The 15,010-nt window shown below is 45.2% G+C and overlaps 1 protein-coding gene across 1 annotated transcript; it reads left to right on the top strand.

Annotated features, from left to right (window-relative positions):
* The first annotated feature begins 13,304 nt into the window (after positions 1-13,304).
* On the top strand, positions 13,305-14,741 carry LOC132243875 (olfactory receptor 2T27-like). Its single transcript, XM_059714388.1, has one exon. It carries the CDS (start codon positions 13,587-13,589, stop codon positions 14,523-14,525), a length of 939 nt encoding a protein of 312 aa, XP_059570371.1. The 5' UTR covers positions 13,305-13,586; the 3' UTR covers positions 14,526-14,741.
* The last annotated feature ends 269 nt before the right edge of the window (positions 14,742-15,010 follow it).

Below are 15,010 nucleotides of genomic sequence, written 5' to 3'. Positions count from 1 at the left end.
CAGATGCTGTAATTTCTTAAGAACTAAGTCTCATTAAAATGAGATGTTTAGAGCATTTAAAAGGAAGTTAAATTTTCTTAGTTACTTAACAGCCAGTGCCCTACTGAGAATCACAGGCTTTTGGACTCTATCACTTAAACGCTTAGAAAAGCACTTAGAAAAACATTTGAGGAAGTCCAGCCCACTTTCCCAGTTACAATTGTTTTCCTGTTGCAGGATATTTCACCAAATTATTGCATACAGGAAGACTTGATGGGGGATTGAAAGTTTGCATTTCCCTTATGCTGACCCTCTGCAGAAGGCCCAAAGCCTCCTGCAGGATATGAGTCAAGTGGCAGGCCACCAAAAATGATCCAGGCCCTGGGAGCCAAGATTTATGAGGAATGATTGGAAGTAGTGGGGTTATTTAGCCTGGAGAAGAAAAGACTGCCAGGAGGTTTTAATAACAGCCTTCAAATAGCTGAAGGGTGACTGGAGGCATGATAGAAATAGGCTTTTCTCTGAGCTTAGTGGGGACAGGACTAGGAAGAATGACTTCAAGCTGCAGCAGAGCAAATTTGGGCTGGAGAATAGGGGGAACTAGCTGACTTTGGGACTGGCCAGGCATTGGCACAGGCTACCTAGCGAAGCTGAGGTGTCTCCAGGCTTGGAAACGTTCAAGAGGAGGTAGAATAGACACTTAACTGGGGAGACTTAATTAGGGGTGATCCTGCTTTGAGCAGAGGGCTGGACTAGATGTGACCTTGTGAGGTTCCTTCCAGTCTAACTTTCCTATGATCCTATGAGTCTAAGTGCTTTGATGCACTGTCCCAACAACTTTTAAGAGCACATCCTACTTCAACTGGGTCCCTGTTTTTATTCCTTGTTCCAGCTCATGGGAGCTGCCTACTGGCAGGGTGGGCTCCACCACAGGTGGTGAGGTGGGGACTATGTCCCCCTGCCCTAGCAGCAGGGAGCTCCAAGCCCTCTGCTCTGATATCGTGACTGGGGCCTAGGGACTGGTAGATCCTTGTGTCCTGGCCCCCACTCTGCCATTGGACTAGGGAGTGGGGGCTGGGAGACCCTTAAATCCCAGCCCCAGCTCCGTGATGGTGAAGCCAGTGCTGGGATATCCTTATCTCCCGGCCTGAGCTCTGTGGTTGTGGGGCTCAGGCTGGGAGATAAGCATCTTCCAGCACTGGGCCTGTGGTCATGGATCCAGTGCTGGGAGCACCTCACTGACGGGGATGGGGAAACTGTTCCCCTCCCAGGTCCACAAGCATGGAGTTGGGCAGGGAACATGTTCACTTGTTCCCAGCTCAGTTCTGCACTCACAGAGCTGGGTGGGGAAGAAGCCCCTCAGCCTGTCCCACCCCCCAGCTCTGTGCTGATGGACCTGAATGAGAAACACTCCCCCAGGCCTTTTCCTTCCCTCCACCCCCCACCCCAGCTCTGGGCTTACAGAGCTGAGTGGGGAACAAGCTGTGCAGCATCTGCCTGGCATGCAGGGTGGGGGCTGGGAACTGTCTTGGTCAAGGACAGGTCCCAGCATCATGCCCACTCAGGTGATAGAGGCACGGGGCTTGGAAGGACATGCAAGGGTGAGGTAGGTGCCAGCCCTCTATTCTGATCTGCTGGTGGGTAAGCTAGTAGTGACATAGCTGCCCCACTGGAAGATTTGGGAAAGGGAGCTGGGACCTGTCCCTCCCCTGCAGCTCTTTCCAAGTCCCCTGCCCCTGATCAGGGAGCCAGGGTAGGAGCTCTGTGCTACTAGGGCAGGGGGACATTGTCCCCACTCCAGCAGCAGGCAGACCCAAGGAGCCGGGAGGCAATTGTCACCTGCCCCTTGCTGCCTGCCAGCCCCGTAGAGGCTGTAGAAGCCGCTTTAAATGTTTTTTCTACATACCTCTAGGTAGTAGGTGGCTCGTGAGTGCTGTGATGCTGGGGCACATGGGGTATCCCACAGGAGCACGGGGGGCTCCCCAGTGCACTCGGGAACAGACCCAGAAGTGGACCAGGAGCACTTCTGCGTCCGCTGGGGAACATGTGGGGAGCCCTCCCACACTCCCCCAGCTCAGTGATTGGTGCCTCCTGGGTCTGGGGAGGCACCCGGGATCCCCCTGCAGCCAATCGCCTATCTGGGGGGAGGAGCATGGGTGGGGGGCTGCGCATTACCTGGTGGAGTACTTCTCGTCCACTTCTGGGTCCACTGCCACAGGCTGCACTGGTACCTCTAGGTATGTTAAAAAAACATTTAAAACTGTTTCTATGTCCAAATCGCTGATTTTCTGAATCAGCTTGAATCTTCCGATTCAGATTCAGCCAAATTGAATCGGGGACAGTGATTCGAATCAACAAATCAAATCACTGTCCCTGATTTGTGCCAAATACTAATCAAATAGGGCCCGTTTCACACACTCCTATATTTAGCATGAAGAAGAGAAGACTGAGCGGGTATTTGAGAACAGTCTTCAAAAACTTGAATTATAGAGAGAACGGAGATGAGATTTTCTCTGTGGCTATAAGGTACAGGGCTAGGAGCAACTGCCTCAAGCCACAGCCGGGGAAATTGAAGATGGAGATCAGGGGAACTAGCTGTCTTTGGAGCGGTCAGGCATTGGATCAGGCGACCTAGAGAAGCTGTGTATTCTCCGTGCTTGGAAACTTTCACAAGCAGGCAAGACAGACACTCGGCTGAAGTGGTTTAGTGAGGGATGACCCTGCCTTGAGTAGGGGCATGGCACAGATGTCCCAATAGACACAGATAAACATGGCTGAAGTGATTTTAACTAGTGGGCTCCTTGGCAGCGCAAATTTCCTATGATCCTATGTGTGTAGATCGGGGTGGGCAAAATGGCAGATCCGGCCAGTTGCCAGACTCCATTTCCCAGTAACCCCTGCCCACATAGTTGGGGCCAGTTTTACTGTCACAGTGCAGGTGCTGCTGGGATTTCCATGGAAACCAGCCCAGGCACACAGGTAGAGGCTGCTGGGAAACAGAGTCCTCAGCTGGCCAGATCTGGCCCGTGGGTCGGACTTTGCCCGCTCCTGACTTAGATGAAGATCTTCCGAACAACTCTTTAAGGGCAAGGCAGTGTACTTTAGGTTTGATTCCTGTCTCCCTTACATTGTTTTTCTATCCAGTTTCACTCTACTGAGGCCAATGGTGGGACACATGGTGTGTCTATGCACGTGCTTCATTGTGGGAGGGGGGCATTTTAATTAGAATAGCTCCCAGATAGCTGCTCGACTTAAAACACCACAATATCACATACATTAAGTCCCCATGCATTTCAAAAGGGCTGCAGGATGCTTCATTTCAAGCTTGTTCTATAAGGTTTAGGTAAAGCGCCCCCATGGCCATTTTAACCATGCCGGGGCTTAATACACATGACACTGCAGCAGCACTGCAGCATTCGAATGAGAACGTGAGGCAGACGCGATTAATAGGATCTGCTCCAGCACGTTCTAATGAGAACTCCAACGAGCACCTGTATAGACAGCCATAGTATTTACAGAAGAGAAGAAAAGCTCTATTTTATGTTAACTAGTTCTATTTAGCAGCCTTATTCATGAAAAAAGGCTGTTACCCAATAATCTTTCTAATCCTGGTGTAAAATAAATTAATTTGATTTAACCAAGATATCATGGAAAAGGGCAACAGGGGGAAACAGGAAGCTTGCTAGGTTGACATCCATGGCAAGAATGCAGAGCAGTAAATGAAAACAGAATGATGTTCGATGTTCCTGTCTTTGTGACTGGAAGAAATGGAGCCGATCAGTAGACAGGACCAAATGAATTCAGGGCATTAATCAAGTAAAGGAATGTTATTTTAAAATGAATAAAACATTGACGAATGAATTGGTTAATAGGTATAATATTTCTTTCACCTATCACATCTGCCAGTTTTCACCTCAGACTGGTATTATGAAGTTAGTTCTCAAAGAAGCAATTGAATAATTCTGTGAAGCAACAAAAATGATCCGGGGCCTGAGAGACAAGACTTATGAAGAAAGGATGAAAGAGCTACAGTTATTTAGCTTGGAGAAGAGAAGACTGCCAATAGCATTTGACGACAGTCTTCAAATACCTGCAAGGTGATTGCAGAAAGGATAGAAGTGGTTGTTTATCTGTGTCTATTGGGGATAGGACTAGGGGCAATGGTCTCACAGTGCAGCAGAGGAAATTTAGGCTGGAGATTAGGGAGAACTAGCTAACTCTGGGAGCAATCAGGCATTGGAACAGGCTGCCTAGGAAAGCTGAGGTGTCTCCATGCTTGAAAGCATTCAAGAGCAGGTGAAGCAAGCACTTGACTGGGGATACTTAGTTAGGGATGATCCTGCTTTGAGCTGGGACTAAACGAGATGTGACCCTGTGAGGTCCCTTCCAGCCCTACATTCCTACAAACATAGGATCCTATGATCCAAAGTGCTGAGACGCACAAGTTCCCAAGAACTATTTTAAAGAGCGAGGGACTTCAGACCTAATTCCTCTCTCGCCTATATTGTTTTTACATCATTTTCACTCTATTGAGGCCAATTGTGGAACACATGTTTTTTTACAAAACAGAAGAAAAACTCCATTTTAGTCTAATCTTTTCTCTTTAGTAGAAATGCTTAGTAGTAGTAGTAGTAGTAGTAGTCGTAGTAGTATTGTATTCATAAAAAAAAAAAAATGTTACCAAGTATCTGTCTAAACCTTATGCAAGATAAATTGATTTGATTCATGTAAGACATCACAACAAAGGGCAACAGGGAGAAACAAGAAGCTTCTTAGCTTTACATCCATGGTGAAATGGCACAGGAGCAAATGAAAACAAAATGGCATACAGCAGGGGCAGTTATAGTAATAAGAGGAATAAGAGGCCATGGTGTCTTTGGTGCTCAGGCGCACTGATGGATGAGCTTGTTGATAGTGGAGCTGGCTCTGAGTCTAGCCAAGACATGGTTCCCAGAAGAGGAAAGTAGTTGAACTCAAATGTGCTTTGGGGGAAACAGTGACCCCAAACTGAATAGCAAGACAGAGACGGGAGCCTTATTCATGAAAAAGGCTGATACCCAAGAATTTCTCTACAGCTTGTGTAAAATAAATATATTTGATTTATTCAAGGTATCATGGAAAAGGGCAGCAGGGAGAAACAGGAAGCTTCATAGGTTTACATCCATGGCAAGAATGCCGAGCGTTAAATGAGAACAAAGCCGTGTTGAACGTCCCTTTCTTTGTGCCTGGCACAGGTGGAGCTGATCAGCAGACAGAACAAAATGAATGAAGAACATTAAGCAAATAAAGGAATTTTTCATCAAAAATGAATAAGAAAAAGACAAATTAATTGGTTAACAGGTATACTATTTCTTTCACCTGTCATATTTTCCAGTTGTATCGTCAGACTGATACTATTGTGCTAGTTCTCAATGAAGCAATGGAGATATTTTGTGAAGCCACAAAATGATCCGGGACCTGAGAGAAAAGACTTATGAAGAAAGGTTGAAAAAACTGGGCCTATTTCAGCTGGATAAGAGAAGCCTGAGGTGGGATTTGACAGCAGCCTTCAAATACCTGAAGGGTCATTATAGGGAGACGGACTTTTCTCTATGCCTACTGCGGATAAGGCTCTTTTTCCTACTGGTTTTATTCTATTGAGTCTGGCTTAAATGTGACCTTCTGAGGTCTTGTGAGGGCTCATAGGGATGAGCCCTGCTTTCCTATGATCATAGGATCCTATGATCGTAAGTGCTTAAATGCAGATCTTCCCAATAACTTTTTTAAAGAGTCGGGAACTGTACTTGAGCTCTGATTCCTGTCTCACTCACATTGTTTTTCCTCCAGCTGCACTTCACTAAGGCCAATGGTAGAACATATGGTTTTTAGAAAGAAGAAGAAAAACTCCAACTTAGTCTAATCTTTTTTTTTTTTTTAGGAGAAAAGATTATTATTTTCTTTATAAAGAAAGTTTTACCAAGTATCAGTATAAGCTTTATGTAACACAAATTGGTCTGATTTATGTAAGACATCACAGAAAAGGGCAACAGGGAGAAACAAGAAGCTCACTAGCTTTACATCCATGGCGAGATGATGCAGGAGCAAATGAAAAAAAAATAGTGCTCAATGTGACTGGAAGAAATGGAGCTGATCAGTAGACAGGACAAATGAATGCAAGACATCTATCAAATGGAGGATGTTTTTGGTATAAATAAATAAGATGTTGAAAACTGAATTGGTTAATATGTATAATATTTTTACATTTGACAGTTTTCCTATCAGACTGGGATTAGGGTGCTAGTTCTCAAAGAAACAATGGAAGAGTTTTGTGAAGGCTCGGCTATCCCTTCATATTCCCAACTTTATCTAAAAAAACAACAAACCCATGTGCTAGGTTCACACAGAGCATTCCTCCATCTGCCCCTGAAAAGAAATTCCCCATGAACTGCTTCTGAGTGGTGACGTTGAAGAGGGAAATGTGTTATATGTCAACCTGTGTGTCTCCCTGAGCTGTGAGAGTGGGTGAGAAACAAGAGGCCTTGGTGTCTGTGGTCCTCAGGCACGCTCATGGATGAGCCTGTTGAGGGTGGAGCTGCTGTGAGACTAGATAAAACATGTTTCGAGGAAGAGCAAGGTAGTTGAAGTGAAATGCGGCTTGGGTTAAACAGTGCCCCAGACTAAATACCAGGCAGTCTTGGAATACCAAGGGGAGACAGGATCCTCCCTGCAATAATCTAGGCCACACTGACCAAAGTAGGCCACTGGGGACCATACAGTCCTTGAGCAACCCCTGCACTTCAGACCTTGGGAGTTAAGTGTTTGAAATGGTTTCATAGGAGAGGATCCCCACAGCTTCGCACAGTGCCGGAGCCCCTGAGTCACAGCCCTGTCTCCTGTGCACATGTACTGCATGGTGGCAAGAGGCCAGGAGTGGGTGGCTTGGCCCAGCACAAGGGAGTGAACATGGCAAGATTGTGGCTAATGCACTTCTGAGCTACTGGGAGTATGCAGGCCTTACGCATGGACCCTGTTGCTTTTAGACATCTGCAGTGGGAAGTAGGAGAGGGATCCAGATGTTTTGGTTTGCATGGCCAGAAAGTGATGGCAATGTTCCCATGGAAAACTAGGACTCTTGGCTTGAGGTCACATACCAAACTTTCCTTATGGCTCTGTTCAATGGCAAGGCATCTGGCCAGAAGGGAAGAAAGCAGGCATGATGTTTTATTAGCAATCGGGCACTTCTGTAACGTTCAGGAATCCTTTCTGGTTCTCCTTGTATCCTCTCTATGGTCATGAGCAGGGACCTACAGAATTCACGCTGGAAGTGGGCTGCCCAGCAGCTCCTTTAGCCTTGGAGGTTCCTCTGTGCAGCCTCCCCCCACCCCACCTTTAGTGATTTGCTGAGGTGATTAGCTAGCTCACTACTAGCTACCCCACTGGAGGATCAGGGGAGGGGGCTGGGACCTGGCCCACCCCTGCAGCTCGTTTCAAGCCCCATGCTTTGGCTGCCCATCAGGGCGTGGGGCTGGGATCTGCCCTGATCAGGACAGTTCACAGGGCAGGGGCTGGAGAACCTGTTCCCTGCTCAGCTCCATGATCATGGAGCTGGGTAGGGAACAGGCTGGAGAGCTTGTTCCCCACCCAGCTCCTAGATCGCAGAGGTGGGCGAGCAACAGGATCTCCAGTCCCCACCCCACAATCACTGGGAGCTGTCCTGGTCAGGGGCATGCTCCAGGTCTGTGCCCTGATCGGGTGATTGAGGTGCGTGACTTGGAAAGAGCTGCAGGGGTGGGGCAGGACTCATCCCCCTGTCCAGTCCACCAATGGAGCAGCTGGTAGCGAGGCCGTGGCCCTGAACCTTATCTCCCAGCACCAATTCTGTGACAGTGGGACTGGTCCCACTGCCAGCCCTGCAACCGTGGAACCGGCACTGGGAGATAAGGATCACCCAACCCCCTCCTCCCGAATTGTGATGGTGAAATAGGGGGTGGGAGACAAGGATCTCTTAGCCTCTGCTCCACAATCATGACCTTGGAGCAGGGGTCTTGGAGCTCCCTGCTGGTTGGGGAGGGGGACATAGTCCCCACCTGGGCTCCAGTGGAAGAGCCCACCCTGGCAGCAGGCAGCTCCACGGGGCAGGGAGCAATCTCCCACCCCTTGGGGGATGACTGACCAGGAGCAGATTTGCTCCCAGTCAGGTGTCTAGACAAGTGATACTGCACAGTTAGTAACTGCAACTAAATTTGGTACTTGCATTTGCAGGTAGCATACTTACTATTAGGAAGGGTTACTGTGCAGTAACCACAAATTTCTAGTATTAGAAACCAAAAACTCCCTCTGACCTGAAGAAGAATGCGCTACATTTGGAAGCTTGTCAAAGCGCATCCCAAACATGTAGTTGGTCCAACAAAATGTATTGCCCATAAAAATACTTGCCTCTCATGTATTTCCTGGTGGCCCTTCCCATGGCTCCTGCAGCAGCCAGGGATAGCTCAAAACTCCTTTTTGGTACTAGCCCAGGAGCTGGCAGGGAGCACGCGGCCAGGAGACAGCTATCTTCTGGTGCAGCTGAGACATTGCTCGCTGTCCCTGGGAGCTGCCTGCTGCTGGGGCAGGGGCTGCCACCAGAGGCCGGGCAGGGACATCGTCCCCCTACCCTGGCAGCAGGGAGCTCCCAGGCCCTGGTCCATGATTGTGGGGCCAGGGGTGGGAGATTCTTATGCATATCTGAGCAGACTATGCTCCTTTGCTCTTCCTCTGTTTCAAACTCTCCAGGTGAGAGGGATGTCTTGTGATTGAACGTTTGGAGAACTGATGCTCTTGATGGAGAAACATCATGTCGAGTGAGTCACAACCCAGAGGTCTCATCCCACTAGAAAATCAAGCAGTCAAAGATTGAGCATTTTGTATTAGAATGAAAACATTCAAATATGACATTTCCCACTTTAAAAAAAAAAAACCCTCTAAACCTAGAATTTCATTTAAGAAAGACTGAAATATATCGTCCTTCCTGAAATGCTTTGTTCTCTCCCACCTCAAAACAGAGGTTGCCAAGAAACTTCCCTGAGCATAATTTTGCAAAGTTTTCAAATACCTGAATGGAGGAAAGTCTGCCAGAGCACCCATTGGAGATGAAAGTACAACTTAATTAGAGGCTTGGGAGAAGACCCCCAGAGTGTGGGAAAGTTTGTGTATTTTGGTCCCGTTAGATTCAAAGCTATTGTTGATGAGTAACATAATGGCCACAAGCTTGACTTGGGTTTTGTGGAGACTGTGTTTTTATGACATACGTGGTCCCCTCTCTCCACTACCTAATTTACTCAGCTAGCTGCAGAAGCAGGACTGAAAGAGCTCTGCTGTCTCTCTACTCAGTGTAGAGGGTCTTTCTTTAAGACTAATTTCAGATCCTTTTTATCTATTGCCCATGTTGCATTTTTTTTCAACTTATAAAGGTAAGTTTTCAGACTCTGGGCAAGAATTGGTATTATATAATTTTAATGTCAGAACTGAAATGGAGTTCATAGCTGAGGAATTTTAAGGTAATTTATTTCCTTAGAAAACTAATGCTGCCCCATGCAAAAGGAAGGCCATGCCTAGAACAGCCACTACTTTAATTTAAAATATAAGGACAGCAAGAAAAGATATTTATGTGGACTTCTTGTGTACTTGCTTTTGAGCTTGTAACTCTTTATTTCTTGTAAATGTACATGTAGCAATAGGCTGGAAAAAGAAAACTTTCCAGGAATATAGTAGAAAAGATTAAGCTTCTTACTGAAGTCATCAGAGAAAAAGATAAAGGAGACCAAGGTAAGTGATTACTGTTTCCTTCTAGTCCTATTTTATACAGGTAAAGATTCTTAAAACCAGATTTAGCTTTATTACAAACAGCACCATTTCTCTTCTTAAAGATCCCCATGTGATAATGACAGAAGAAGTGGCATATAAATGTTTCTCAAAATATATTTCAGGTATTACATTTCAATAAAGTCATGTATATTTTACTTTTTATTATTATTACTTCTACTAGTAGTATTAATAATAAAATATATTTTACTTTATTTTATAACCAAAAGTGTACTGCAATGTGCTTCTTTCAATGAGATAAAGACTGAAATGATACAATTAAGAATTGGGAGGTAGAAATTATTAATGAAAACAGATTATTCCTGTCCGGGCAGCTACGATAACGAACTTCAAAGGAGGAGGAAATGTTTGCAAAGAAGGGATAAAAGTCTGCTCTCCTGGTGTCAGTCCCAAATTACTCTTCAACCTTAGCAGGTCCAGGTTTTAACCCAGGCCATTTTTGAGAACTATTAAAAATATCAGGTAAAGAGAGATTTAGTCTAGCTTACCATGTCATAAACTATTTGTGTAGTATATGATATAGCAATCAGGGCTCATGGACAGATGTGATGTCTTTGATTAGACCAACAAGAATTTTGCAAAAAAAGATTCTTTAATTGAAAGCTTTCAGGCACAAATACCCTCGTCAGGAATCAGAGAAAAGATTGTAAAAGTTCTCCTGGGTAGAAATGAAAGTTCATATTTCATAGGATTTCACAGAGGAGTCAATAGATGGAATAACCCTCTGGGCAGGCAGTTCTCACCTGGTACGGAGTCTCAGCTTTCCTGTGAGGCTAATGCAAATTACCTTAGACAAAGGCAGGAGTAATAATATATATGTATAATATCATGTCTTATACTTCCATTTATAATGACTTTAAAAAACACCCTATACAATGGATTGTTGGTTTTAAGTGCTTCACAACTCCGTATCACACAGTGACTTGGGGCTGTGTTCTCTCAAAGAAAAAAACTATGGTTTCACTTTTTCAAGACTTTCCCTTTTCTCTAACTTTGCATGTGAGGTGCTAAATCCTAATTATCTTTCTGTCCCTACATGGTACGTACAAAGTTTGGTAGCTATAGAGATCTAGCGTTTCTAGTTCACTCTACCCGAACAAAAACAGGCACCGAGGCCGAGGACTGCAGAGCCCCAGGGAGATTCAGGAGACCAAGGATGGTTTGAGAAGCTGGGTGCGGTAATAGCACACAGTCCAAAATAAGAGTCAAAGAAATCTAAACAGCACTGCTAATATTGGAATACAAACCATAGGCAATTGCTAAGACAATACAGATAAGCATAGTGAGCTGCTGATTTAAAAGAAATATCCATTAACCTAAGAGAGTCACAAAATCATTAGTACTGAAAACAATGTTTAAGTTCCTGGGTCATATAGGTTTCCAGCAGGTGACCAGCCAGCCAGGCAAAATAACTTCTTATTGGTCTTCCTGAGACTACATGCTGTAGGTTGTGTTTTGAGCATTGTGTGAACGGTGTGTGGCGGGGATAGGTTTCATAGATACACTGACCTTGGTTCACCTGCAGAGGGGCAATGCAGCAAGGATCTTTAGTCCCTGTCTGAAAAGAGATTTTCTGAGGCAGACCTGGGCTCTTCATCCTCAGTTTTTAGCTGAGCTTAAAAAGCTTACAAGATAAAATTACCACTTATCAGGCTATTAGATGTACACAATTGCTTCTAATGCCAATGATTCATTAATATACAATTAATTTATTTAATAGGGTAACCAGGTATGCCTTATCAGTTTCCCAGGGCATAGACTTATTGCATTATAAAGCACGATAAAAGCAGAATTCTGGCAACACCAGACCTGCCCAGTTTAAAACGCCAAGGCTGGCTGGCTGCACGCTGGCTAGCCATGTCGAGCAAGATCACCTGTGACGGAGAACATTGGCTTGCGACGTCAGAGGAAGGGCATAGCAAGGTCATCATGTTGTATCTACCACTCCTAGCCAGGCTTCTTCCAAAGTGTTTTGCACTGTGTATCATTCAGTCAGTTACTTGAGATTTTCTGAATTAATATTGTAATTTTGGGTGGGGGAGAGGGTGAGAAATGTTCCTTAAAAAAGTGAAATGTCACTTTCACTAAAAAAAAAATCCAGGTACATTAATTGAAATACTGACTGACAATATAGATCAGAAGCATTATAGGACTGGCATTTCTTCTTTTTCCTAAATTATATTCCTGGTTGCATAGAATTGAAACGATATGGAGAGAGCTTTAGCAACGTGAAAATAACTTGGTTTAACTTTTTTATTTTAAAGTATTTTTTTTCATTTGTAAGCAGTTTTTTTATTGTCTTTCCTTCTCTTTCTTTTTCTTTTCCTTTTTCAAACAGCCTACAGCTGATCTCACTAGTTGTTACCTTTCATCTAGTCTTAGTTCAGTTTTGGCTGCCCAAGTTACTGTATTGTGATATTCAGAAAGAGCTGAGAACCTGTCCTCTGAAATTCAGATGCTTTTATGGGATACCTACCAGAGCACTTGAAAACCTAGATACTAAAAACCCAGATCTGATGGAAGATTTTCTGTTAAAGCCATTCCTTTAAATGGGACACCGGCCTTCAGGCTTTCCATAGATACTTTCCTCTACTAAAATTTCAACTAAAAATACACACATTCTTTTCTCACCTAAATTTGTAGGATTCATTCTGCAAATATTTTCACTGTGGATACCTTCAAGCATTCATTGTCCCATTAATTGCCCAGCACACGCTACGGCTGGGGAGCAGCTGTGGTGTATTTTTTAGAGTTTGGTAAATGGTGAGGTGTTTGGGACAGAGCATGTTTCCTCATACTCCAGTGTGCCATGTCTGCATTGCCAAGTGCTTCTTCTCCTGCTACCGATCACGTTACTCATGATATATGTCACTGCTGGTGGTGATGGAAAAGGAGAATGGTCAGAATGACCGAGCCACATTCAATCGTTGTGAAATGTTTGCCATGAGTTTTTTTCTGTACAATTGTTTCCCATCGAGTTCAGTCAGACTCGCATGTAAAAAGGTAGTATTAGCAGCACAGGTACTATGTGGGTACTATTGCCAGCATGGAGCATAGGAACTGATTATTTTCCCTGCGTCTGCACTGGGAAGGTAGCATGCATTGACTTCCTCATTGCCATGGCTAGATTGCAACCAGGACTCCAATTAACTTGTTTAACCCTAGCTATGTCATGTCTGTAGAGCATAGTCGTTGAAGAATAGACAAGCTTTTCCAGCTGCAAACTGGAATAACCTACTGCAGGTTGGAGGCAGGCACCCTAGCACCCAGCCACCAGTGCCACTAATCTCCACTTGTAGCACAAGGAGAACACCCACAGATGGTGATCGTCCTCATGACAATCTGGGGAAAGTACCTGCAGAAAGTGCCCCCCACCTCCAAATGCCACCAATGCTCCAAAATGGTCAGGCCAGATTCAAAGGTCCTGCAGGCCATGGGTTGGTAATCTGTGCTGTAATCATTTTTGTGTCCGCAGCATAGACATACCATGAGTTAAACCACTGCAGCTCACTTGTAGGTGGGGCCTGCAGCTGGAGATAGAAATATTAGGCTAAAAATAGGAAATCTTTAGCCTAATTACACAGTTCCCCAGGAAGTGAGGCTATTGTCTTATCAACCATAGTGTCTGGCATTTCTTCCACAGGAGAAGAAAACCTGCTTGCTGCTTGAGCTTCCATGAGTGTTATCCAGTAGGAAGTGTGTGCATATGCCACCAGGTATTTGGTTCTTGTCCAGGGCTTCAGGCGAAGCTGCATGGACAGGAAATGAGTGAGAATGAAACTTCTTCAGCGGACTTCATTCTGCTGGGATTCCTGAGCCGGACCAATGTACACATGTTCTCCATGACCATGATCTTATTAGCCTTCATCGCCACTTTGTCTGGGAATGCTCTTCTCATACTTCTAATCCAGGTGGACTCATCCCTTCACACCCCCATGTACTTTTTCCTCAGTCAACTGGCCTCTGTGGACATCTGTCAGACCCTCATTGTTGTCCCCAAAATGGCAGCAGACTTCCTGACCCCAGGCAACCCCATTTCTCCAGCTGGCTGTGGGGCTCAGATTTTCCTTACCCTGACAATGGGTGGAGCAGAGTGCCTCCTCCTGGCAGTCATGGCTTATGACAGATATGTAGCTATCTGCAACCCCTTGCAATACCCTCTCCTCCTGAGCAGGAGAGTCTGTCAGGGCCTGACAAGTGGGGTCTGGATTGGGGCATCTGTAAATGCCTTAATTATTACAGCTTTTATTATGCACTTGCCCTACTGCAGCTCTAAAGAGATTAATCACTTCTTTTGTGAGGTCCCAGCCCTGCTCAAATTGTCCTGCTCTGACACCTCTCGATATGAAACTCTGCTGTTTGTGTGTAGCACCATTATGTTCCTCATCCCTTCTTCCACCATCCTAGCCTCTTACGCTCACATCCTTGCTGCAGTCCTGAGGATGAGGTCTACCAGACAGGAGAAAGCTCTGGCCACCTGCTCCTCCCACCTGACTGTGGTTTGCATGTTCTACGGGGCAGGCATCTTCATGTACATGAGACCCAGCTCCTACCACTCCCCAGAGCAAGACAAGATTGTGTCTCTATTTTACACCATTGTCCCCCCAGTACTGAATCCACTCATCTACAGCCTGAGAAACAGGGATGTCTTACATGCCCTCAGAAAATGGATTGGGAAATGCAGACACTTCCAGCAAGATTGACAGAAGTTGTAGCTTACTATGTGCTTTGTCTCATTAAACCGAGCAGGCCTCCAGCAAGGTTTTCTGGAACATTTAGAAGGAAGCTAAATTTTCGTGGTCACTTAACAGCCAGTGCCCTACTGAGAATCACAGGCTTTTGGGCTCTGTCACTTAAACACTTAGAATCAGGTTTGAGGAAATCCACCCCACTCCCTCAGATCACAGGTGTTCTTCTGTTGCAGGCGATTTAACCAAATTATTGAATACACTGAAGACTTTATAGGGGATTGAAACTTTGTATTTCAGTTTCACTCTGCCCAAGCCCTCCTATAGGAAACAGGTCAAGTGACAGGCCAGCAAAAAAGATCTGGGCCCCGGGATAAAAGGCTTCTGAGGAAAGATTGTAAAAACAAGGGTTATTTGGCTGTACAAGAGATGACTGATGGGGGGATTTGATAATAATCTTGAAATACATGAAGAGTGTTTATAGAGAGAATGGAGATGGG

The sequence above is a fragment of the Alligator mississippiensis genome, chromosome 11 (genome assembly GCF_030867095.1).
Source record: "Alligator mississippiensis isolate rAllMis1 chromosome 11, rAllMis1, whole genome shotgun sequence".
Taxonomy (NCBI): Eukaryota; Metazoa; Chordata; order Crocodylia; family Alligatoridae; genus Alligator; species Alligator mississippiensis.
Note: the sequence above shows the minus strand (reverse complement) of the source record. Positions and strands in the feature narration are given on the sequence as shown.

What these genes read in the sequence shown, in the direction of transcription:
- LOC132243875 (XM_059714388.1), top strand. Translation starts at nt 13,587, where the DNA reads ATGAGTGAGAATGAAACTTCTTCAGCGGACTTCATTCTGCTGGGATTC.